The sequence below is a fragment of the Molothrus aeneus genome, chromosome 7, assembly GCF_037042795.1.
Source record: "Molothrus aeneus isolate 106 chromosome 7, BPBGC_Maene_1.0, whole genome shotgun sequence".
NCBI classification, from domain to species: Eukaryota; Metazoa; Chordata; class Aves; order Passeriformes; family Icteridae; genus Molothrus; species Molothrus aeneus.
This window is the reverse complement of record NC_089652.1, coordinates 19268730-19296347: the sequence shown is the minus strand read 5'-3', so window position 1 is coordinate 19296347 and position 27618 is coordinate 19268730. Positions and strand designations below refer to the sequence as shown.

The window sequence follows — 27618 nt, the reverse complement described above, 5'->3', positions numbered from 1 at the left end:
ACCCTGACATGGCTTTTTAAAACCAGAAATAGGACCTCATTTAATGAGCTGTGTTAATTCAGTTGTGTAAAATGTCCATTGAAAGGTGTGCAGTAGAGGGCGGGGTAGATTTTGTCAGAAGTTGTTAAAATGTGTTTAGAATGGTGCTGCGTATGGGACAATGTTTGAAGCAAATTATACACTAAGGAAAGAGAAGCAGTCTCCAGTGTTTTCTTTCCATTGAGTGATCTTACATTTCTGTCTGGTTTTCATTTGTGATTCTATCTGTGTTTCTTCCTTAATTAGGACAATATTTGATTTCTTTATCATATGATGCCTTCTTTAGTACCAAGTTACTTAGGGCTTCCCACTGTATGTATGTCTGCTTTATTTTCCAGGAAGCCATTGTATGGATTGTTTCAATATAATTCCAGTATGATTGGACTAGAATCATTAGCTGATCCCTCAGATACCTGGGAAATTATAGAGACTATTGGGAAAGGCACTTATGGTAAAGTCTATAAGGTTGCTAATAAGAAAGATGGAAGCTTGGCAGCAGTAAAGATTCTGGATCCTGTCAGTGTAAGTAAAAAATGTTAAACTGTAACTTCAATGTTAATTTAAAAGAATTCTTAAACTTGAAATGTAAATCAAATGTGTAACATATTGAGAACATCCAGAAGGGAACAGTTTTACAGAATGCATTTACAGAAGGAGTTTAGTACCAGCAACTGAATGGCAACTTAGAATTTCATAATCTTATCTGAGGACAGCATTTGCCTAGTTTCTGTTTTAGATCCATGTAATTCTTCTGCTACAAATTTAGTTATCTTTGCTTGGAGCATGCAAATCATGAGGAATGCCACAGAGGCATTCCTCATAGGGCCCACTGTAGCAGGGAAAATACAAGATGCAGTTAATCTTAATGTTCTTGTTTTATTCTGTGTACTCCCTAAGAGAATTAATTTTCACATCATAGAAACATTGTGAACTTTATGATATTTTACAGTTACCTTTTATAAGCAGATAATAGTGTGAGGCAATAATTAAGATAAAAAGAGAAGCGGACATCCCAGATCCTCAGAGGTAGTTCTGTGCCAGCTCTGGTTTTAGTGGGTATTAAATGCCTAGCTTCCCATGAGAACCAAGGCCCTAGTTTTCAATGGAAAATTTAACTGACAGCTGTTAGGTTGGATCAAGCTGGAGTTTGATCATGATAGCTGGGCTAAAATATTTACTAAAAAATGTTATGTTTCTGTCATCAACCACGACTGAAATTTATTGTGGTTTTCTCTTGTATGGATCTGAGGAAGGTACAGGCTTAAATTTTCTAATAGCTAAGTCTGTGCAGAAATGAGGGAAGTTTGAGCACTTAAGCACTGTTCTGAGTTGTGGCCTGTGTGCTGGTATAAACATTATTTTGTGGCTGTCACAGAATTCTTTCATTAACAAGTACCTAGTAACCTTTTCTTATTTCATGGGTGGTTGTTTTGTGTCTCTTTGATTGTTTCTGGTGTATGTCATTCATCATGAGATATATTTGGTTTTATTGATGGCCCCTTTGAGGCTTAGTGAAATGGTTCTCTGTTTAGTCCTATCTGATGACCGTAGAAAAAGGAATAAATCAACGGTTCATGTATTTAAGTTTAGCTCACATGTTAAAAACATGCATGATTAAAAACAGGTTAAAAGTCATACATGTGTAAATTTCTTACTTACACAACTGAGCAGAGTTAATTATAATTTTTAATTTTCTTATTAAGTATATTATGTACAGAAAGAATTCTTGAAGAACAACTGCTTGATTTACACAGGCTTTACTTTTTTTATATATAAGAGCACAATTGTCACAATTCTGTATGCATTACATGTCCAGTATAGTGTACTTTTAGCTGCATTAAAGTAAAACTATTTAAAAGTACAAACTAAGAAAAATTAGTTCATTTTATCCATGACAGTTTGTTCTTGCTTTATTTGGAGTCACTGTCTTTATATGTTCTGTGTGTTTGTTTTTTTTTATTTAGGATGTAGATGAAGAAATTGAAGCTGAATATAATATTTTGCAGTTTCTTCCCAATCATCCTAATGTTGTTAGATTTTATGGAATGTTTTACAAAGCAGATCAATATGTGGGAGGACAGCTCTGGCTAGTACTTGAGGTAAAAACATTTTGACAATATTACATCTTACCTTAGCATATGTGGTTGGATTTTTGTTTGTTATTGCTAAAAGAGTCACAGGCTTTCATGATTTTCTGATAGGATGGTGTGTCCTAGCCTACTGTTGAAAATCACATCCAAACTTCAAAATGTGTTTAATCAGAAATGGTCTTGCATTTAATTTCTGTTTGAGTTGCTAAATTCTGCCTCCAAAATAAGCAGCTCTTTTTTTTTCTTGTTAGAGGAAACATTAGATAAGACATTTATTTAAACTTTTTGGAGAACTCAAGCATTTGAGAGGAGTGCAAAGGATGATGAAGTAGTGATGTGGAGGGTAGTTAACAAATAAGCTGCCTACTGCAAAAGTGAACAGAGAAAGTGTAATGGGAAAGTTTGTTTTATGGTAATTTTAAACCAAGGGCTGGTTGTTGTTGGAAACCTAGCAACAGAAATGCCTTCTATTCACTCTTCTTTTTCAGTGCCAATCAGTACTCTTACAATGTCAAATGTATTTTGGTGGTCTTGTTTCCTCCAAAGTTAGGTGACTGCCAAAGGTGGTTGTAAAATGAGGATTTCTTTCTAGGCTTAATTGATGCAGAACTCTGCACAGGCAAACCATTCAAGCATTTCTTTCTTTCATAACTACACTGGTAAAAGCTAGGACTCACTTTTTAATTATTGATTGTTTTAAAAATTGCACTCCCCATTTTTCAATGGGGAATCTTTATTTCCACTACAACTTGTGGAATCCCAACAGAATATCCCAACTTTTATGTACTGGAGCAATATGTAGCTTGAATAACAACTTTTGAATGTGTTTCCTCCTAAATTTCAGTAACTGTTGAAAAGTGACCTTAGTATTTTTGATTTGGTGTTGGTTTTTTTATATGCGTGCTGTCTTTGTGTTGAGTTTGGGCTTGGTTTCCTTTGTGTTTTCTTTTTTAATAAAAGAGTCTTGTGCCAAAGATCAAGTGCCAAATGACAGAATTTTATGGAACAAAATCCTCGTATACTCTGAAATAAAACTTAATGTAGAATTTGAACAAGTTGTAAGTGTGTGTACTTTATCAGTGTGCATTTCAGGTGGCTTTTGGTACACATAATCCAGATTTTGGAAGAAATTTGACATTATTAAAAATGTGTTTTCCTTATATGGAAGAATTTATCGGACAACCCAAACTATTCCTTGCCTTGGAATTTACAGCATATTTATCCATGCATAACAGTGACTTGTGATATTATAAATTAATGACTCATTTTCAGTAAAAGGGAATATACAAAGTATTCAGACTTTGATCCCTAAGTCTTTGATGAAATACAGTTATTTGATGTGTGACTTCCAAAATTTGTAATAAAAAGATGGATTTTTTTTTCCTTTAGGCACAATTTTGCCATGTTTACTCGCTACAAGCAGGAACTTAATTTGATGAATGCTTGTGATGAGGAAGGGTGGCAAAAGTGACAAAAAGGGTGACAAAAATACCTTAAGTATTTTTATGATGATGCAAGTCTTGGACAAATGTAAAGCAAACTTCTCAACTTTTTCATATAAATGTGCATCTCTCCACCTATTGAAGTATTACCATTAGGTGTAAAGTGGTAATGAAAGTTTCAGATTCATTCTGTTCAAAGTCTTTGCTGAGTTTCAAGAATAGTGGCACAGCTGCAGTAGTGTTTGTGGGATCTATTTTTGAGTCAGGCATTCATTTACCATATCCTACCAAACAGCTGTCAGTCTGTATTATTTTTCAATTGCAACCAGCTTGGGTTTTTTGTTTAAGTTTAGGCATACTTTTATATATTTTATGAGTATTTTATAGGCTAGAGATAAATTTAGTATAGTCTGTCTAAACAGAACATTTAATGCAATGGAAGCAATACAAGGAAAACTTTAGCTTAATGAATTGTCAGCAAATGGTTAACCATGGGAAGAATAACATGCAGTTTCATGTAAATACATCAAATTTCATTTGATAGTTGATACTGACTTGAATGCTCCCACAAATTTATGAAATATAAGAAAAACATTCCCTGCTAATGAATCAAAAAATAAGGCCAAGTTCCTACAGAACTTGTCAATATTTTAAGTGATGAAATTTTGCTTCAAGGTCCTTTTCCATTTACTCAAACTTCTAGTCTAGTGAAATTTTTTTTGATGCAAGGGGAAGTTAGTAATAAGGTAAGGAAAGTATTAGCATATAACAGAAATTAGTGGTTGAATTGATAGACATTCATTCATAAAAGTTATTTGAAAGATGCAAATCTTGAGAGTTTATATAACTTCATACTATTTTCCTGATCTATGCTGTGGTATTTTAAACTGATAATGTTAAATTAACTTGTGTTGCAATGCATGTGATTCTCTGGCAGGAACATTGGTAAGGGTGCTGGCCACAAAACCAGCATAGATGAGAAATTCAGCAAAAGAAAGGCAGTCAATTCTCCCATCTTTTTCTTTTTTGGTCAAACAATTGTGAATATCAAGGTAATTAAAGGAAAGAGAGAGGAGGAAGGATGGATATCAATACCTGCTTAGAATGGTATGGACAGTAAACTTAAGGTGTGGATGAGAACATGTTTTCAAAGATTCTAATTTTATCTTTTCTCCTCCTCTTTTGATGTTTAGGAGCCAATTAGTAGAAAATGCTTGCAAGAAGCTGCTTCTCTAGATTAGAATGTTTCTCTCTTGTTGACAGTATATGGCATCAAATCTGAGTATAGATATATGGCTTCTATCTATTTTATATTGCCTGCCATCAGGAGCATTGATGGAGTGAAAGTTTAAAATGACCAATTTGTTGCTTCCCAGTTATCAAGAGCATCAATCTTTTCTGTCTGGCCTTTGCACAGAAGGATTTTTTCAAAAAGACAATGCACGTATTGTGAAAATACTCAAATAATCTAAATTGGATTTATGAATCCTCTTTTGAGATACGGTCTTGTTCGTATTATTTTTATCTTTTTTGTTGCATTTTATAAATTGCACTTTACAATTTTCTGTTTTCTCTTCCCTCCCCTTACTCAGGCTGCTGTGATTTATATTAACATCACCAATAAAAGGAGTTGTGTTGTTCCCTGACTTGTGTCGTAGCACAGTTTTGCATGGTAGGTGTTTATAGCCTAAACAAATATATTGAGTAACTGAGGACTTGCTTTTTTCCCCTCCTCACAACTCCCCCCTTTCCAGCTGTGCAACGGAGGTTCTGTCACAGAGCTTGTCAAAGGCCTGCTGAAGTGTGGCCGAAGACTGGATGAAGCTGTCATCTCATACATCTTATATGGGGCTCTCTTGGTAAGGATCTTCATTGGGCTTGCAATGACAGCAGAGGCTGCAATTCACTTATTGCATACCTACATTCTCCATTTATAGAGTGTGGGAATGGGAACAATATTGCATGGGCTGTTACAACAGCAGGGCTTGTATAAAGGCATGTCATCCAGTGGACAGCTGTTTCTGTAGAGTGTGTGCAGATTTTCTTCATTACATTCCCTAATAGCAGGGTAATTGTTTTTAAATAAGGGAATAAACTTATTTTTGTTACTGCTGGTATATAGGGCCTTCAGCATTTACACAATAACCGGATCATTCATCGTGATGTGAAAGGGAACAACATTCTCCTGACAACAGAAGGTGGAGTCAAGCTCGTTGACTTTGGTAATGACCACTTCCCCTTTGTTTTCTTGATACATGCAGTTTAGCCAAAGGCTCTGTTCACTTTCCCCTGGGAAGGCAGAATGTCACAGCGAGACTTTTTCAGAAGCATACTCAGAATTATTTTAAGAAGGAAAATTCAAAAAGAACCTGATTAGAGCAAGCATAAAACTTCTAACTAAAAATCAGTAATAGAGTTTTAATTTTTAAAAGCTTAAACATAATTTAATAATTTTTAAAATTCTGAAGCTAGCATTTTATTTACAAAGCTCTTTTGCATTTTAGAAGAAACGTCAGTTTCAGGGCAGTTGTCCTCCTAATTTAAATTTAGATATTCTGTCTTTTGCATATGAAAAGGAAACATTCTTTCTGAAATGGTTTTGATAGCCTTAAGCATATTTTTTCCCCTCTGAGCAGAAGGTAAAATAGTCCCTTGGGTCCAAAACCGAACATCCATTTAATTAGTGATGATTGCTCTTAGATTTGAGCATTACCAGTCTGGATATGTCATAAGAAACGAGAGAGAGAAAGGGAGAGAGGGTAGAAAGGCACTTGGCAATGGGTTTAAAGTCAGTTCAAATTTTATTCCTTTGAATGCGCACTTAGAAAAAAAAATAAACAAAACTTTTGTCCCTCAGATATGTATGCAAGGGAGTGGACAATTTTATTAAAAGTAACAGAAGCAGATCATTAGTAATATGATTTATTAATGAAACCATATAATGCATGAGGTAATCACCACTGAAAATAGTGAATGAATGATATGTTTGTTTAGCAGTGCATGAAGGTAAAGAAAAATGTTCACAAAATGAGAGTAGGGTAGAATGATACGTCAAAAAAAATCTGCAAATAATATTTTTTAAAAATCCTAAAATCCTAAATTTATGCAGTGGAAAGAAAATTGTGTACTGGTGATGTCATGGTATTATAAATTTAACACACATATGTATTGAAGATGCTAAAGTAAGTTGTCACATAAGAGATTCCTTAGTATCTACTAGGGACAAAATTTCATTATTTGAATTATAAAGGCAGCAATTAAAATAGTGCTAGGAGAAACTTATCACCTGAAGCAAAACTTGGAGTGAGTCCCTGACCTAATAGAAGAGAGGAAGATCCCTTCTCATTTGGGGGAATTTTGGCAGCCTAATCTTTGTTTTTACTCCATTATGGGAAAAGTTAGCTTTTCTCCCCAGAGCAAAATGTTTTTATCAGATGTATTAAAGGCCTTAAAGACAGGCCAGTGTGCTCCACCCCCAAGTGGCACATTCAGTGAAACTGAGACTCCCAGTCTTTCTGGTGTCCCATGGGTCTCTGAGTCTATATTTAGGTTTCAGGGGTTTTCTCTTACTTTTTATGTTAGGACAGTAGCACTAGAAAATTGCAACAAATGAGAGGCTCAGAAAAAAAATGAGACTTAAATCTCAAGTGTTCCCTACTGCTTAACAGTTAGGAAATGCCAAGAAATGCCAATATATCCATGGGCTTTCTGACTAAAGAAGTATCAGGTGCCAAGCTTTTATTAAGTTGCTCTTTTTTCTGTCTTAGTCCACTGCTATAGCCACAGAACCGTCTCTGGGAATTAGGACTGAGTCACAGGTGATACTGTTTGTAGAACTGTTTTGTCTCATTTTTTTGCAGAAAGTAGAAGATAAATAGTGAAATTCCAAGGAATTCAGGAAGAGAAGGGACTCGCAGTTGAGACAGTTGAATGACGTCAAATTGGAGATTATTCTTCTTCTGCTGGAGGGTCGCTTACATCAAACTCAGTTCCTCATTTTCCCAATAGTCAGTTTGAAACATCTTGTCCTGCTTTGCAGAAGAACTGTGTGTTCTTGAACTGCAGCTGAGATCTGTTATAGCTGTAGTTGAGGCTTGTGGAATGCCTGACAACTGAAAGATCTCAGATTAAGTACCCAAACACAGTGGATGCTTTGGATATTTTTAGGTTAATCCCTGGAACTAATAATCCTCTGCCATTTTTGTGGGAATGTTAAGTAGATTTGTTGCTTGGTGAGTGGGGAAGGAAATATGTCAAAAGAAAAAGAAAATAATAATTTTAAATTTAGTATAGGATTGGATATATTAAATAAGAAATGAGAATTCAAGTCAATGGGGTTAAAAAATTAAATTAGACCTATTCAGTGAATGTTATTCATTCAGTCGAGAGAATGAGGCACAATCTTGATTTTAAAAAAGCTGCTTCATATTCAAGGCTGTACATATGGATATTAGGTCATAGAGAGGGTTACACAGATATCTTTAATTGAGGCTTTTCTTTACTGGATGACTTTTTCAACATAACACACATTTCTTCCCTCAACTGCTGTCAACAGCATAATATATTTGAACAAATGATGGTCACAGTAAATTGACCTAAAATGTCTGCAACTTATCATTCATTTGTGCTCATGCTCACCCTCTCTCAGCTCTGGTATTCTGCACTGTTTTGGAATATCCCTAGATAGCAGCTGTGAATTAAGGTGGCTGCAGATAGATCACAGTGAAATGAACAGAAGCTTGTTGTATGTGCTAGCTGTTAACTGTTTCCCAGTGGTAGTCACAAAATCACTGAAGACTTGCAATTACGCTGAAAAATTAAAAACAAATATAAAATTGAATTTTGGAATCAGAAATTAAACAATTTAACTTATGAGTCTAATTTTTTTATTTATTGGCAGCAGTCAATGCATGTTACATGTGTTTCTGCTCATTTTTGTCTCTGGGTAATGCCAAAAGAGCAAACAACTGTGGCTTTTGTTTTTAAAAAATGTTAAAGCAAAATGTATTTCTAAGTTATTATTGGCTTTGTGTCACCTCATTGGAATGCTACTGAACTGAACTCATTCAATTATATATTGACCAGAGCAGAGAAGATTTGCTGTCAAAGTTCATTCTGATTTGTTAACATTGTTTGATTGCACTCTAGTTCATTCTTTTGGTTCTTTTTTTTTTCAGTTGTGCTTCAGTAGGTCCAGCCCCAGTCAGCAAAGCTCTGAAGCTAATGTTTTGTTTTAAGTATGTGTTTAATTCCCTAAGTACAAGCTGCAGTGTGAGCTTGAGCTTCTGAACTTTTCTCATTAGGGAAAGATTTAAGCAGATGCATAAGTGTTTTGTTGAACTAATGAACAAATTCCCAGTTTGTGATCTTCAAGCAGTACATTTCTGAAACAGAAGTTTTAAAGTCAAGTTGTAATTTTAATATTTCCCATTTATACTTACGAAAACAGCAGAAAGAAATCTGGGATATTTATGTGACAATGGAATTTTTGATTCTGAATAAAAGGGCTTCAAACTGAGAGTCATTAAAAAAAAACCCAAAAAACCAACTCTGATAAACTCTGAAGAAGACAGCAAGCTGAAATCAATCAAACAAATAATTTACACCTACTTTGGCCAGGTATTCTGCAGCTGTGCTCAGGTTTGGGTTTTGTTTTCCAGATACTTAAAATAAACTTAGTGAAATGACAGTGAATTTGAAGCCAAGTTTCTTTGCTCTGTGTTGTTGCAGGTGTTTCAGCCCAGCTCACCAGCACAAGGCTGCGTAGAAACACCTCAGTGGGAACCCCCTTTTGGATGGCACCTGAGGTAGGCAAATGTGCCTGTCTGGCTTCTCTCCATTCGTGGCAATACACACTTTGTTGCCACTTCCCCATGGTAGGAGGGATCTTTTCTTCCCTCCATTATGGCTGTGTTTCTGCTTTACATCTTGTCCTCTGTTCAGTAAAAGTAATATACTATTAGAGTATACAAAAATGGATTTCTAATAATCATTATTTTCTTCTCTGTAGGGTTTCCATAAAATTACAGGAAATCTACAAATAAACAAGGGTCCTAAGAATGTTACAACTTTCCAGTTGAATATTGTATATTTTGGGGTGCTTGTCTGTGATGTAAATACAGACTGGGGGGAGAAGGAGGAATTCCTTCTTTCCAGTCTTGCTATAGTCTGGCACACTGCAAAACCCTGACTGACCGGTGTGTTCTTTAACCTTAATCATTATCTGGAGCCTTTAAAATTAGACACAGGGGCTTAAAAAATTGATAAAGACACATCAATTTAAAAATTGATAAAGATAATATACAGGTAGCTTAGCCCATTTTCAAGTATCTTACAGAATTTTACATATTACTATCCAGACATAACCCTTTGCCTTCTATTTCATGAAGCTCTAAAAAGTTTTAACACACTGTTGAACAAAAGCTTGTACTTTACCAAAGTAAAGTTTGTTCAACAATGTGTTTTACCTTTACAAGATATCAATCTTTGCACTCCCTGCTTTAAGGAGCACAAAGTACTTCTGAGAGATATGGATTGTGAAATTTAAAAACAAGGATTGAAACAGGAGTTGTCTGTAAGTTGTTCAGCCTTTGGAACAGAACAAGCCTCTTTTCTGGTAATTTTGGGGAATTTGGGATGGAATTTATCTATTACAAATGCACACTGGTCTATTTCTGTAGGTTGAAGAGTTAAAAGTATTGTGCAAACATTCATTTAAAAACATTTCATAATTTTTATGCATCTGTTTTTGTTGCTAAGGAAGGCTGATTATAGCTGAGCAGAGAAAATACACTGCAGTAAGGGGTCTAAAATTGATCTTGCACAGTCTCACAAAGGGTGGTTGATATTTCACCATCTCCATAACAACCAGTTTACGTCACAAAGGAGACACAAGATACCTTAGAAACCACTGTGAAAGCATTATTTATGGAATCACCTTGGTTGGAGACATTTCTAAAATGAGACCTCTATAAAATACTTCTCTAGATAATAATGGACATATTATGAAAGATTTTCTTGAACATGGATTATAATAGGTTATTTTCGTGGTACTGTTTTGCTTGAATAATTGCCATCAAGGGCAGTAATTGTACCAAATTTATTTTCCCTGTCATGTGGAACGTATTTATTCTTGTGGCAGAAAGCCAGAGAGATAAGCAGATATTTTGATCTGAAAAATTTTGACATTACACATGTAATCAAGGTATGTTATGTACATGGCATGTCAAACAGGATCAGGTGTATTTGAATTCTTCCTGTTTTGAAAAGATCTCTTGAAAGAACCAACTCAGTAGCATAACCATAATAACCCATATTACATTTCCATGCCTGTGTGAGACACACCAGGCTCCATAGGTGTGCCAATCTGCACAACAGCTGTAAGGTGCTTAGATATCCATTATGCTGTTGTTGGAATGGCTTTTAAATGACAAGTTGCATAACATGCTTGCCCAAGTCACTGCAGTTGCTCATATAAATGACAGGTTTTGAGTGATGTGCAGGATGCATGCAATTTATTTTATTTCTGGGGAGATCGTTCTGGTACTTTTAAAATATGCACCCAAATTTTTATGTGAAAGATGGAAGATTAGGACTGCAATAAAATGAAAAGAAAATGAAAAGTTATGCTTGGGTAACAGTTTATTAGGAAGAGTGTTTTCTAGATGAGGTTGTGGTGAGATCAGTAATACGCTAGAATGGCACTTAACTCAGTTTTTTGCACTCATTTATAAAAAATCTTCCTGCCTAAAGGTTTTTGACAGAGGATAGAATTTATTTCAAACCCCAAAATATCATAAAATAACTGAACAGGAATGAAATGTTACTAATCAGAGAAATAAAAAACATGAAGGATTTTTTTTAAATTGTCTTCATCTACATGTGAAACATAGGTACCTCAGTCAATGCATAAGGTAATCATGGGATCTCATGTGGCAATGAGAAGGATGGATTTAATCTGAAAGGGGAGTGAAGAGGGGAGATGGAAAAGCTTGTCTTGGAGGAAGAGACTACAGTAGTGTTTCAGAGTAGAATAAAGCTGACAGGAAATATTGTGCAGTGTAAACCCCAAGAAAATAAAACCTGGAGAAGAATGATGCAGGATGTTTGAGGCTGACAAATAGGAATAACTGGATATAAGCAGGAGACAAACACACTGAAAACTGGAATCACTAGATCAACCTGGGTCACAAATGGTCTATAAAATGAAGAAAACCACCTTTTAAGATTAAGTTTGCAAAATATTTCAAAGGGATTATATGGCATGGTACTTGAAATAGCAGAAGCCCATAGGAAAATAGCACTGTGTGAGGGTGGTGTAAGGAAGGTGTTCAACTCAATGTTCTTACTGGCAGCATTGAAAGTAACAGCTTAACTGCTTAATATTTGAGTGACTCAAGCATCTTGGCTCCTTTTTTTTGATGACTCTGAGGCTTGCTTAGCAGTATCAGGACAAAAAAGATCTGTCCTTGAGCATTTGTTTTGAGCAGAGCTTGTGATTCACAAAAATTTTGCTGAAAAATGAAAATACAGGTAAAAATTAGGCTGTGAGGAAGCAACAGAGTGTGACAAGGATAAGTCAGTTTGAGAGCAGCTTTAAAATAGACTCACTGAAAATGAATAATATTTTTTTACCCTAATTAATATTTTTTCATGCTTACAAATGTAGACTCTCAGAAACTGAAACACTGAATACAAGCATACCAATAAAAGATAAATAAGGCAGGATAGTTGTTAGTATGTTTAAAGCTGCCTGTTATCAAACATTTAAGTTACCTAAAATCTGCTTCTGTTGTGCTGAAATAAATTGTATTATGTGCTAGCAGGATGAATCAGATTTGAGGCTTTTGTACTCAACTGCCTTAACATCTGTGGTTTTAAGCATTAACATGTCTTGTTTTCAACTTCCAGTGCACAACTGAACAAAACCTAGTTCAAGCAGAATTTCAGATTTCTTTTTCCACACATATGAGTAGATTATCATGATCTAGATGAAAACTTGACTCTTGAAACAAACTCAGAATGTCACAGACTAGCAGGGTTACAGACTCAAGTAGGTGGAAAAGACCTCTGAGATCATTGAGACCAGCCAATGACCAAATATTATGTCAACTAGACCAGGGCACTGAGTGCCACATGCCAGTCTTCCCTTAAGCACTTCTGGGGATTGTGCCTCCACCACCTCCCTGGGCAGTCCATGTTTCATGTTTATGTTTAATCACCCTTGCTGTGAAGAAATTCTTCCTAATGTCCAACCTAAACTGTCCCTGTCACAGTTTAAGACTATGACCTCTTGTCCTGGTTGAGATTGCCTTGAAAAAGAAGCTGCCCCCCACCTGGCTACACCTCCTTCCAGCAAGTTGTGGAGAGTGATGAGCCTCCTCTTCTCCAAGCTAAACACCCCCAGCTCCCTCAGCTGCTCCTCGTGGGATTTGTGCTCCACAGCCTTCACCAGCTTCAGTGCCCTTCTCTGAACCTGTTCCAGCACCTCAATGTCCTTTCTGAACTGAGGTGCCCAGGACTGGACACAGCACCCAAGGTGCGACCTCACCAGTGCTGAGTACAGGACAGTCATTGCCCCTGGCCCTTTTGGCCACACTATTCCTGATACAGGCCAGGATTGCCCCTGGCTTTCTTGGCCACCTGGGCACGCACTGGTTTGTGTTCAGCTGCTGTTGACCAGCACCCCCACATCTTTTCCCACTGGGCCACTTTCCAATCATTCTGCTTCCATCCTGTAGTGCTGCATGCTCAATCCCCTTAATCAGCTCATCAGTAAAGATATTAAACAGGACTGGGCCCAGCACTGATCCCTGGAGGACACCACAAGTGAGCAGACACCCACTGGGTGCAGCACTGTTCTCCACCACTCTCTGGGCCCAGCCATCCAGCCAGTTCTTGATCCAGCAAAGAGTACTCCTGGCCAAGCCCTGTGCTGCCAGCTTTTCCAGGAGTGTGCTCTCGGAGATTGTGTCAAAGGACCATCTAGTCCAGGTAAACAGCATCCACAGCCTTTTCCTACCCACCAGGCAGATCACCTGGCCAAAAAAGGAGGTCAGGTTTATCAGGCAGGGCCTGCCCTTCCTGCTGGCTGGATAGGATCCCTTGCTTGTCCTATGTATGCCATGTGATCACACTCAAGATGATGTGCTCCATGTAGAGATATATGTACATGTTTGGCCCAAATTTAGTTTTAAGAATGGAAATAGAACAAGATACTTGAAGTCAGAAAGAACTGGAGAGATGCTGAAGATAATTTAAAATTGCAGGGTATATGCTGTTATAGTTTACTGATAACTGCTAAAACTTACACCGGTGAATGTATATTTATATTTTAAAAGGAACATAGTTAAAACATAGTTGATCATTTGAAGGATTAGGTGTTGAAATATGACACATGAGTAGGAAAGGCTGTGATATTCTGGTAAAGATATACGAATTCTGTAATAATGAGTTAACCAGAGGTAAAATCTTGGGTCTATTTTCCTATTTTCAGAGATATTTCAGATGTTACAGTATTATTTAAAGCTGTTTCAACTCTGTGTTTTGAATATTTGTTACTGTGCTGGCAGGAGGTAACAATGATCAGTAAGATTGCCCCAGACACAGTTTCCCTTTCTTCTGCTGAATCAAGGCATTCTCCTGGGATAAAATTCAGTACATCTGAGGATCAGAATAAATTTCCAAAGTGTTAGAACAGTAGGTGAATAGCTTAAATTGCCTTTCTTTTCCCAATGTTCCTTTGTGTTCTTTTTAAACTTTAAATCTGATCATGTGTGTGTGAAATAAGTCTAATCCTGAAACAATGAATAATATTTGCATTGTTTCAGTGCAAAGTTGTTTGTCTGCATAGTATAATGAAAAACTAACAAAACTAGCTGGTAAAAAAGCACCCCAATAAGTGACTTGCATTTATATAGTTTAAAAACATACAAAAGAAAAATTCAGTTTTGCAAAAACCTCGCATCAACTTTTCTTCTGAAGCCAATATTTATTACAATAAGGGCTGTATTCAGGTCTTAGAATTTGGGAAAAATTAATTTAATTGTAAATATATTTAATGTGTAGTTTAAATACTGACTTTGGAAAACAACATAGAAAAGATAATCCCATCACTAACCTGGGCTTACTGAATGGTAGAATCTTAGGTTTGGATCATGAAGATCATCTATTTCCAAGTCCCCTGCCCTAGGAAGGGACACCTTCCACTCGACCGGGTTGCTCAGAGCCCCATCCAACCTGACCTTAGACACTTCCAGGGATGGGGCATCCACAGTTTCTGTGGGCAACCTGTTCCAGTGCCTCACCACCCTCACAGTAAAGAATTTTTTCCTAATCTAAAGCTACTCTCTCTCAGTTTGAATCCATTCCCTCATAATCTGTCATGGTATGCTCTTGTAAAAAGTCTCTCTCCATCTTTGCTTTCATGTTTTTAATTAACTCTAAACAGGTACAGTGATGCATTCCCATGAAGCCATTTAGTATAGTCTCATCTTCTCATATTTCAGCCTATTCTGTTTGTCAGCCCATGCTTACATCAAGAGATTCAAGGTCAATTTGCTAAAATTAGCTTTTCCATATGCACATCTTCACTATACTTTTAATTGCCACCTAAGCAAGGAGTTTTGTGCATGCTGATTTATAATGAACTGTAAGAATCTGCCACTTAGTTTAAATAGGATATAGATTTCAAGAATAGATATACCCTTACTTTTCTGTCTGAAAGCCATTTGAAAACAGTTGTACAGTGGAAAAGTATGCTTATTTTGTGATAAATAGTATTACACCTTCTCTAGTAAGGAAAGTTTTGAAAATATTTTAGTATCTTCTGTGAAAGTATAATAACAATTCTTGTATACCTAATAATAAGAGATAGATGATTAAATTAGCTCTTATTACAGTTTTTCAGTTTTATAGTCTTTTTACCTTGTAAATTACAGTACATGAGATAAGATTGAAAGCATAATTTAAAAACAAAACCCCCAAACAACTGTCCTCAGAATAAAACTTTACTGATAGAAACAAATCTGCTGCTGCTTTTATAGAACTTTTATAGAATCTGGCATCATGATTAATCAACAGTGAAATATTTAAAGATTCCACACATTTAAAGGGTAAAAATAATAAATACAATAAATAAATGTTAAAGTTGAAGGTAAGTAGCATTAAATAATTTGCCATGTAGGTGATACTATATTAAGCCTAGGGTGAAAAGGAATTTCCCTCATGACATACATTATGAAATTCCATCCTGGTTTTCGGGAGGTTAAGGTGCTGGGACACTGCAGTGTACTGGCAATTATTTTTAGGAAATACTAGCTGTCCTCTCAAAATGCAGCACTGCATTTGAGTGCAGAGCTGTGCTTCATGTGGAACTAGGAATAGGCATGCCAGAGAGGAACTGCAGAAGTGTAAGTGTGGGAAGGCATGGGGGAAGAGTGGGAACAGTTGCTCTAAAGAGATAGGGCAAGACTGCATGGATGAACTGAGGGACATAGAAGTGATGTGATTTGCTTGAGAACTTAGAGCAGGTCAGTGGCAGAATGTGGGGTAGAATTAAGTCTCTAAATGGCTGCACATGGTTGAAATGCCTGTGACTCTGAGATGCCACCTTCTGAGAGTGACAGATGATTTTAAAATAGATTTCTTTTTCTGAATACAGATTTTTATTTCTTCAAAGAAATGAAGGAAATTGCCTTTACTCTCCTGGTTTTTCCCCTGCTTTCTTCTTTTCTGTGACTCTCAAACTGCAGCTTTAACAAACTGCTATAGTAAGGAGTTATACTGAAGTTACTTAAAGTTCATAACAAAAGCGGTGGATTTAGAAGTCTGAAATGGAATACAGCGGTTTCAAACTTTAAAGGACATTACATACAAGAGGGGCAGAGAGCACAGCAGGACATCACCAGCAAGCTCTCCCTCAAAAGCAGGATCTAGCAGGATACATCCCCTCCTTTGCCTCCAGGAGAGCTGACCTCCACCTGGGCTAGCGTGGAAGTGAAAAGTACATGGCAGCTGGAGGAAACCTCAGGGAACATTGCCAGTAGCATTGATGACATAGCCGTAGTCTGGTGAAGGGGTGTGGAGGAGTTGCTTCTATTTTGTTTCAACAGCTATGGAGGGATTGTAAAGCTTTCATGTAGGGTGTTTAAAGATTTAAAAGACAAATCAAAACAAGAAGCCCAAAACATCAGAGAAAATCAGTTCAATACCACGTGGGTCTGCACTGAGTTGCCTGCATGAAATACGTTTACTTAGGAGGGTGGAGGAGGAGGAGGTCTTAGTTTTTGCTTTCTGTGTGAAAGACCATTTGAAAATCTGTGTGAGGTGTGTAGTATATATACATACTAGTCAGGAGTACATCTCTAGATCAGAAGCAAAATGTGCCAGTTGTATTATTATGAGTAGTATTGAGTTTGTAATGGTCTCATAGTATAAAGGCAAGATTTCTGTGCTTGAAAGCCTGTTTTTCCTTACTATATCATGTGGTCCAATAAAAGGTATTACATTTCCCTACAAATGTAGCCTGTTGCCAGAGCAGTCTAATGGTCTCAGGAATATTTCCCTTGGGTGAGTTAAAAATAAAAATGGATTACTCACAGCTGGTAAAATTTGACTGCTTGACATGTAATTAATTTACAATAAATCAATATTAATTGTGATAACTACTTATAGAACTTGTTTTAAATGTTATTTACTACTTATTTTGGAAAAAATTATAACAATGAAATAATTTTCTGATATACTATGGAAACATTTGTATAATGGTACAAAATAAGCAACTGAAATCCAAATAAGAAAATGCAGGAATATGGAACCAATTTCAATCACAAAATTGCTTTTTATTCAATATATGAATGTGCTTGAAGAGTGGGAGGGAAAGAGGAAGTGATGGAGAGATAGAGATAGATAGTATCATTTTGGTTTGTCTAGTTCGGTATCCCCCAGTGCTGCTATGTGCTATCACGAAAGGCTTTTTTGGTTTTGGTACACAGGAGTTAGAAGAATATTTAATATTCTATTTCCAATGTAAACAAATGAAGTTGGGTTGTGTAGTGTCGGATGGAGCCCAGAAGTTCCGTGGGTTGATTTCACTTGACTGGCACAGCTGGCAGTCTTGTTTTCCTTGCAGCAAGGGTGCCAGCTTAGTGCCCCGTTCATTTTCCCTGTGCAGTGCTTCTCAGCAGCGCTCACAGCCACGTACGCTGCTTGCCTGGCTCTGTCAGCCGAGGCAGCCCCGCCTCGCCCCGCAGCTGCAGCGCTGCTGGCTCCAGGCTCCTTCCCGCGGGGTCAGCAGCGCTGGTTGTGCAGCACTCCTCTCCAGGTAGCACATCGGCACTGCTGTTGTTAGCAGCTCTGCTTTGTATTTACTGAGGCAAAGTGAAAGTAAGTTCACTTCTAATAATTCTGGGTAAACTTTAAAGGGTTTGATGTATTTTGCTTCACCTGAACATGTGTGTAGCTTCCTCTCTCTGTGCAAGTCAGTATGACCACTGTCCAAATAACAGGTAGTTCTTTGTATTAACTGTTTTCCTTCTTCTGAATCCACCTTTGATCTGCTGCTGCACTTGCTGAAGTTCAGAGAAATATTTATATTGATTTCAGAACAGGCAGAATTATATCCTTGAATATAAAATTTTCTTGTCAAGATATGTCATCTTGTCTGTCTCTGAATTTTTGTGTTTCTGTACAACTTATAAATTACACAGAATGCCTAGGCACTGACTTCTCTAAATTCCCTCCACTTAGTGTGACTGATTAGTTTATGTACAATTTTTCCAGACCTGTGAATTCCCTATCCCCTCATTCTGTACCATTGTGACCCTCAGCATAATTAGTGTTGACAACCACTTTCTGTTTCTCTGTCTGGTGTTTGAATGCTTTTCAACCTACAGCAGTATGACTGGGCATGAAATCGTGATGAAATTACAACTAAAACAAAAATGACAGCCTGTCTCCTTAGCAACCCAGGCCACTGTGTGCATGCAGCCAGCCCATGCTGAAGTGAAAGACTTGGTGTTTATTCCTATGATGTGTTCTAGCAAATCTCAAGATTAGCTACATCATCCTCTGAGGCTTTGCCATGAACAAAATGTTTGCAGCAAAGCAAACTGTGTCTTCTGTTTCACTTTTACAAGCAGGGGAGGATTTTGCTGGATACCAAATTGGTGAAAATGTGCTGTCATTGCACAAGGAAAGAAAGGGAGAAGCATGTTCTGCAGTTTCAGATCATGTCTTCTGGGCTCTCTTTCTTCATACCCCACTGGGCAGAGCAGGCCTCAGCAGTGCTGAGTGGTACTCTCAGCTCCAAAACTCCAATGAAAAGTAGAGATGTTTCAAAAAAAAAGCGTCTCTGAGTTCCTGATAGAGACAGGAATATAAAGAAAGATAAGTCAATAGCCCCTTTTGGTTGTCTCTTAGAGATTTTTGCTCTGCAGGGAGTAGCAATAGTTTTCAAGGAAATACAGGATTGGGGCATTCCTGAGGACTTGGCTGGCTTGGAAACTGTGACTTAAAGAACACTCTCTTCTTCACATTGCAAGAGAGTATGCTCTGCTACACTCTCTTGTCAACACATTAAGCAAACTGCTTATGCACACCTTTCATCAAGGAAAAAACTGAAAATTTTGATTTGTGTTTTAAAAATTGAAGTTAGTCGCATCTGCCTTTCTCCAAGGGGTACATAAATTGGCAAGATTCTAATAATAAGTTCCACAGAAATTAAATACTTGTTTCAAACCAAAGTGATTGTTACATGCATGTACATTCTGCATGTTGGGTGAAGACAGTGGTTAATTTTGTATCTCTTCTGTGAGGCTCATCTCACTATTGTCAAGCTAATGGTCTAAAACATGCTCGTTCGTATGGTCCACTGGCTGAATGTCTTTTATAAAAGAATATATATTAAGGGGAATATTTTTTTTTAAATAATCACCATAGCCTCTATAATAGAATGGAGGAGAATCTAATGGTGTCCAATTCCCCTAGGTTAGAATGGCAGTATTTTGCCATAGTGTCATTATACTGCCATGTACTAGAGGTGTATCGGTTAGGTGTGGAGCAGAAGACACAAAGATGTGTTATACAGTCCTTTCTCTTTGGTAGGTAATACATTGTGAAGATGAAAAAAGCTCTAAGACTTACTAGTGTAGTTTGTTAAACTTTGTAAGACCAAGATATACAGCAAAGTTTGTCATTGTCCTGTAGTTAGAAGCAATTGTGATGTGCTTATAAGGAAAGATCATGATATCTTTGAATAGGGGAGACCAGCTATGTGTGTGGCATTGCTGATGAAGAGAAGGGAGGTGGAGAAATGATCTTTGTGTGACCATTTTGAAAAACACCAGATTAACTAACAAAGCTCTGCCTCTTCAAGTTGAAGGAAAAAATCTTGGAATCCTATTTTGTGGTCATGACTTTCATTTTTCCCCTTTCTCTGGAATACTAACTGAAAAAAATGAGGAGAAGGAGTGATCTTAACACTTGTCAAAACATTGATAAAAAATTTGGAAGCATCTTCATTTTTCTTGACTGGTTTGCCCTATGAAAAGAAAAGGAATTAACTGATGTGCAACTTTAATGCAAACCTCCCCCACCCCCAAACATTTCAGTATTATTTTAACTGTGTTCAACACCCTGATTTCTGTTCTGATAAAATAAATGCTGAGTGCACTACAGTGGGGTCATGAGTCCCAAATAAGAGACAGAATTTCTATGGGCATGTTGGATAGAATCACTACCAGGGTCAGGAATGCCTTTGTTAGGTGCAGTTTATGGAGAAAGTAACTAAGAGCTTAAGATGGAATTAGCAGCTTCTCCAGGAAAGGTTTTCTTACAACAGGTGACTCTGCCAGCAGCTACTCACGTTGCTGACTTGCATGTTGCAATCTGTGCAAAGTGTTGTTCCAAGCTGAAGCCCGACCACAGGAATGGAGAAGTAATACAGAAGTTAAAAAAATATAAAATCTCTTCTGGAGCATAGGTACAGCCACCCTAGGACATGTTATTTTTATCTTAAGTACAAATGATTAAAGATACTTTATAAACTTCCATGGTTTTTCTCATAGCTTTTACTAGCAATGTGCCAGGATCCAACAAATTATTTTAAAGTAATTGTTTAATTGATGAGATTTGGGAAGACAAACTTGAGACACAATTCCAAATCATAATAAAATTACGATTTTATTGCAGTGAAGCTGCAATTTTTGTCTCATCCTTTTGTAAATATAAGGGCTAAATTTAAAATTTGATTTGAATCTGGCATTTAGATTCAGCTGACATGAATAGTTAGTGTATTAGAACGTGATCACTGAGTTGGCCAGAAGTGTGCATTAAGTCTGTGATGTAAAACAGTTCTGATATCCAAGGAGAGATTCCTGCCTGCTTCCATTTTTCTTAGACAAGGTACATGGTTTTCTACCTAAGATTTTTTTAAACTACTCAAATGCAGTAATACAAAACAAAATGGAAAACAAACAAACAACAACGAAAAAGGGCAGAAATTTCTGATGGAATATCCTTATCTAAAAACCAGCTGTGCAAATCAGTCTATCCTCATGAATAGTCATGGAAGTTAATAAGAATAACAGCAATAGGGTTCTCTGCTTTTATAATAGGTCCCTGTAAGTCATTCTTTCAAAAAAGAATTTATTATTGATGTTCTTTGTATAGATATTTGAAGCATCCCGTGGAGCTTAATGTATTTTTTTAATAAAAGAGAGAGATTGTTTTTAAAGAAAACAAACAAAGAGAAGTTCTAATTTGCTGTTACCTTTTTGTGATGTTTCTTTTGTCTGGTATATACAGGCAAAAATGATAGGGATTTGATAGCTGCATAGCATTTTAGACATGACTCAAAAAAGTACTTTCATGCTATATTGGATGACACGAGTTACAAATTAGATTAAAGCGTTGCTTTCTCTGCTTCTCCTCTGATAGGTCATTGCTTGTGAGCAGCAGTATGACTACTCATATGATGCTCGATGTGACGTGTGGTCCTTGGGAATAACAGCTATTGAACTGGGGGATGGAGACCCTCCTTTATTTGACATGCATCCGGTGAAAACCCTTTTTAAAATTCCAAGGTATGGCACTAGATGGCTCTCTTCACTCACTAGTTTGTTCAAAGGCAGTCTACTCAAAGGAGAACTATTTGGCAATTTTTTTGCTTAAAATCCTGCGAATCTCTTCTACAAAAAGACAATAAAAATCTGTAATGTTAAAGGGTTTTTTTCAGTCTGTCTTCTACAATAATTTTTATTTAGAACTCCTTGAAATTATAAAGACTTATTTATTTTATTCTAATCTTAGAATATAAAATCATATAATATCCAGGTACCTTCCTTCCAACAGAACTTTTCTTACCTACTGCTGATGAAAACGTTTATTTCAAATGGAGAAGCCAACATTTGTTTATTTAACATTATTTGTTAAATAATGTTTTCAAATATTATTCCTTAGCCTTGGGCTTGTTTTACTGTAAAAGAAAAACATACAATTTTGACAGTGCTATGAAGCAGTCTGGCAGCAAACTGTAGTCATAATTTATTTTCTCCTTTACCTGAGGATGTTAAAATTTGAAGATTTGGATTGTCATCCATGGACAATCCAATATGAATTATATTAGATTAGCTTTGAAAAAGGGATATAAATTCCTTTCTATATATAGTCATATGTAAATTATCTGTATTATTTCATACTGTCTATATTTGATTTCATTTGTTTTCATTTCACTGAGTCTTCCTGAATAAGTGAGATTGACAGTGTGAACTAGAGTTTAGCAACAGAACAGTTGTAATAATAGAGGAAATATAGAAATTGTCCATCATTGATTAGGCTGGCATGTACTGGTGTTTTCCACATTTTGGCTAATGAAGAATCACCACTTACCTAACAGTTTAAAACCTTCAGCAATACAAGTATTTGACCTTTTGTTATCTACACAGTTATCATAGGCTTTTAAAATTTCATCTGATTGCAATTTGCATTTCTGATTAAGTCTATTTATATGCAGATGCAGTTGTGCTGAGTTCTGGCTCATACAGTTATCTCCTTCTCCCCAGCTCAGACATGAGCTACCACCACTCTCCAAAATTATTTATCCTGAAGCAGCAGTTATCTTCTTGCCTTTTCATGAGTGTAAAACGTATCTGGGCACTTAAAGGCAAGGGAGGCTTCAGATTACTAAAACAATATTAAAAATTTTTATCAGTGCTCAAAACCATTTAAGAGGACAGAAGTGATACCAAAAGTAAGAGCAAGCAATAGGAGGATACAAAAAAAGAGAGCATGTAGAGTCTTTGATTTCTGTCTACAGATTACCTATTTCTCTATGTGCTGTTGCATCTCTGTATGACATAGTAAAACAAAGGTGAATTATCTATCTGATTAATCAAATAATGTGTACATTTACCAAATAGAATAGCATCATTTTTAAAGTTGAGATATTTTCCTCTGCTGTGCATTATATGAGCTTTGGCCCTGCTGCTTCTAACTATACATTCTTATTAGATGATGTGAACTATGATGAGTGTTGGATGGCATAAGAAATGTCTGTGTGTGTTTCTGTAGACTTCTTCCATTCTCAAATGGTCAAGTTTCTATGTCAGCTTAGTCATTTAGTCTCACTTTTTTTCTAGTGAGAGGCAATTGTGCTTTTAGCCTTGGCATTGAATTTCAACATAGTGAGCAGCAGAGCTAGACCTTAGTCTTAAATAAGTATAATGTAAATCAATGAGTCTTTACTTCGACTTTATAGGATTTGAATCAACCATTAGATGAATAGTTTTGTACTGGCCGTCAGAGCAGTTGGATACCCTCAAGATCTTTGGAGATATCTTCTTGTGTAGAACTCAAGTCAAGGACTTCTGTTAAACTTAACTGCTTCCAGGTTCACGTCTGCGTTATGTAATTTGGACCAGGCATTGTGGGAAGAGAAGGTGTCTTATGCCCATTTAAATTCAGATTTTCTATCATTGGGTCAAGCAACATAAAATGTGATTGGGGACTGAATTTATCTCAACAAAATATCTTATTTCTAGAGGACAGGTGAACCCTCAGAAATCACCAAGTACTTCAACTTGGGCATAAGAAAGGTGATCCCACTGTGCTGCACTTCCCTCAAAGCCTGACTAGTGTTTCACAACAGGAGATGCTGCCTGCTAAGTGTTTTTGAAAACATAATGTTTTTTTTAAGATATCTAAGTATAAGCTTCATACTTTTGATAATATGGCCTGAGCTGTGAACCAGATGTTTAAGCAACTTCCCATGGTTAAACTTTTCTTGTCCTACAAAATTTGTCTGCAGCAAATACCCAATAGCAAAAGTGGAGTGAAAAGGAAAATGTTAGTTAATTTTTAAGTTAGATGTTTCATTAGACTCTGGACCTTATTTCTATGTATGTTATGTAGGTTTAGAAGAGCAGGGGATACAAGTTCCTGGACTAATGCAGATATAAAAAACCTCTTTCATTCATGAACATTTTGTTGTATGAAGGTGCATTATCTTAGAAACAGTTGTGATAGCACATGCATGGGATTTTTCTTAAAACTAATGAGAAGGAGCCATTATCTTAGAGCAAATGTTAAGGTTCTGTTTTGCAGTAATGCACATATTTTCTCTCATCAAAATGGATTCTTGGCTCTAACTAATAAATCTCCTGAAAAGGGACCTCCAGTGCCTAGAGATGAGATAAATCATACTGCGAAGATACTGAACCATGAAATTATTCTGTTAACGTGTCATCTGCCTAGAATATATTTTCAAATCTCCAACAGAAGGGTCTAAATTATGAAAGGAAGGTGGCCTAGCAAAGTTGGTAATTTGGGAGTTGATACTTTTAACCTCTTCCATCTGCTGTCACTACTTAGGTGTGTCGGTTTTGGCAAAAATATTACAAAATAAAAGATTCTCAAATACCATTACACCTAAGCTTTTTAAAGTAAAATAGGTCCATAAATTCTTCAAACGGTGTTATCTTGTGAAAAATATTACATCATCTCAGTACTATCTCTTAGGGTATCATGACAAATCACAGCCAATTGATTGAAATTTTGAAAAGTAATGGCTATAAAAAATCATGTGGCAAAGAGGAGATAAAGATGGCATGTTGTAGTCTGAAAAGGGTAGTTGGAGTGTATGTACTAGTATAAAGTGAGGATTTCAGATCATGTTGCAAAGATCCTGCTTTTCAGGATTTGTCTCTTTATATATAGTCTTTTTTACAGGGACATGGTAAAGAGCAATTTTTCTAGGTTACCCTAAGAGCTAACACTAACAGGAATTAACCCAAATTCTTCACTCATGTCTATCACTCAAGTGTTCTTCTGAGAGCAGTGGAAGGCACCTGTTTTAAAATTGATAAAAAAATGGCTATTTGATTTTCTAACTCACAAAATCTGAGAAATTTCATTTAAAATTATTATGCTTCATTAATTCATGTTAAATAGCCAGGAGTGAAATGGAATTGAGCTTGTGAGCAGTCATTGAATGGTGCAGTTCTTAACCTGTGTTGTACTGTGTTGAGACTTACAGCTCTTGGGAGTACTTATTAGTTTGAATTTACTGATGCTTGACTGTTTCAGCAGCTGATCTGCATCCAGCAGGATCAAACCACCTCCTACCCCATTGCAACTTCAGCTTCACGGTAGTTTGTAAATAGGCAGTATCTTCATACTTTCTGTGCCACCATACACTCACCTGTTAATGTTGGTAAATAAACTCCAAAGAAGTTCTTCAAGAGTACTCGGTTACAGTCATTTTTAAGGTATGATCATGTCAAGAGAGAATAGACAATGGAATATAATTTCAGTAGATAGAGTGACTGTGATACAGCCCATTGCACCTTTACCTTGCTTTGGTGTGTACCTGTGAGGCATCTGGTGTACTGCAGGTAGTGTCATCCATCTGGGCAGCTAAGATCCATTGTGGGGACATTTGAAATACTAACATTTTCTAGCACAGCCTTTCATATTGCAGCCTCTCATATTCCAACTTTTCTGTAATTTTGCCATCTGCATTGGTATTGACATGATCGTGATATATCATGTAGCATACACTTTTATTGCTGTTGCTTGGAATGGTAAAGAAACATAAGCCTGTGTTGTAGGAGAATATAGCTGAGAGTTGGTTGTTTTTGTAAAACAAAATCCAAAAGAATTAATACAATTTTAGTTACTTAATATGAAGTGTTTAAAGTAATTAAAGGAATAAGCTGAAAATAGTCTTATGGTAAATAATTTGACATCACGAATAGAAGTTTCAGAGCACAATGTTGTTTATTTCTGAATAGGAATGTGAAGTGTAGTTGCAGCAATGTGACTAACCGACTTCAGAAGACCAGAGTCTGCCTATGGTTATAGGTAGGGCATCATGGTGTCTGTAAAAGCTATGTTTAATTGTCTGAGGAATAAGCTGATTTTGAAACAATATGTTATTGTCTGATACATTGGATCCCCATTATTTTGTGATTATGGTTTTACAGAAAATTCTAAATAATAAAAATGTAAGGTGACATGTTACATTTAGTGATGAGAACTAAATGTCCTTGGGATTCTCCTTAGTTGGTATATGAATAGTAAAGCAGTTCAAGAATAGTCTATCTCTAGCTGGAAAAAAAGGGATGGGTCTGTGACTAGGCATTGGAAAGACCACTACTAATTCTTCAGGAGGTTACAGACTTGTCATACAATCTCAACCCAGGGAAATATGACTAGATTTTCAAAATTATTTAAGTCCCCAAATGTGTTGTTGGCTAGCTAGTGGAATTTCCAAGAAGCTCTTTGTGTTTTATTTCTGTTACAATGCTTTAAATCTCCATTCTGTGTTTATTTTTCACTGGTTTCACAGCAAGTGAAGCATTGATATGTTTTTGAAAATGTCAGAAAGTCTGTGTGCTTGGCTGTATTTTCTTCCTTAGAATCGCAGAATGGTTGAGGTTGGAAGAGATGTCTGGAGGTCATTTTGTCCAGCTGTCCTGCTCAACCTGAGTTATCTGTAGCAGATTGCCCAGGACAGTGTCCATACAGCTTTGAATATCTGCAAGGATGGAGACTCCCATCTTGTCTGGGCAACCTGTGCCAGTTCTCAGTCAGACTTACAATGAAAAAATATTTCCTGATGTTCAGACTGAACCTTCTGTGTTTCAGTGTGCACACATCAACTCTTGCCCTGTCATCTGGGCACCACTGAAAAGAGCCTGGCTCAGTTTTCTTTACACTCTCCCTTCATGTATTTCTACATTGATAATACCCATTTTGAGCTTTCTCTTTTCTGTGCTAAACCATCCTGCCTGTCTCAACCTCTCCTGATGTGAGCGATGCCCCAGTCCCCTGATCAATCCCAGTGACTGCTTGCTGGACTGTCTCCAGTAGCTTTGTGCCTCTCTGCTACTGGGGAGGCCAGAACTGGACAGTGCTCTGCATGTGGCCTCAGCAGGGCTGGTAGGAAGGCAGGGTCACCTGTCTGAGCCCACTGCCCACCCCCCTCCTAAGGCAGCCCAGGGTTCCAGCAGCCTTTGTTACCACGAGGGCACAGAACTGGCTCATGTTCACCCCAGTGTCCACTGGAGCCCCCAGTTCCTGTGGTGCAAGGCTGCTTTCCTGGTGATCAGCCCCCAGAAAGTGCTGCAGGGCTCTGCACTGCTTTTGCTGAACTTCTGAGGTTCCTGTTTGCTGTATCTCCAGCCTGTTGAGGTTCCTTCCCTTTGGATGGCAGCACAACCCTGTGGTGTATCAGCCATTCCTCACAGGTGGGAACATGAGCAAGCTTGCTGAGGGTGCACTCTGTCTCATCATTAATGAAGATGCTGAATGGGACTGGACCATTTTTACCCCTGCAGTACACCTCTAGTGGTGGATGTAGGGATGTGGGTGTTTGTATGATTTGGCAGTACATGTGTTAAGTCCACAGAGAAACAGTTTTGTGCTAAGAGGACAATGTATTTTAGTATTGTTACTGTCACTGTTCCAGAGTATGCAGCAGTGCCAAAAGCCTTCAGGGCAAGGGCTCTGCCCTTATAAGGATGTGCAGGACTTACTCATTACTAATT

The 27618-nt window shown here is 37.0% G+C and overlaps 1 protein-coding gene across 1 annotated transcript in view; it reads left to right on the top strand.

Moving 5' to 3' along the window:
• The first annotated feature begins 414 nt into the window (after positions 1 to 414).
• MYO3B (myosin IIIB) overlaps positions 415 to 27618 on the top strand; it is a 167375-nt gene continuing 140171 nt past the window's right edge. Inside the window, exons 1-6 of the mRNA XM_066554040.1 lie at positions 415 to 561; positions 2004 to 2138; positions 5326 to 5430; positions 5694 to 5793; positions 9302 to 9378; positions 21509 to 21654. Of these exons, the coding sequence (XP_066410137.1) occupies positions 415 to 561; positions 2004 to 2138; positions 5326 to 5430; positions 5694 to 5793; positions 9302 to 9378; positions 21509 to 21654 (710 nt within the window). The remainder of the gene's footprint in view (positions 562 to 2003; positions 2139 to 5325; positions 5431 to 5693; positions 5794 to 9301; positions 9379 to 21508; positions 21655 to 27618) is intronic.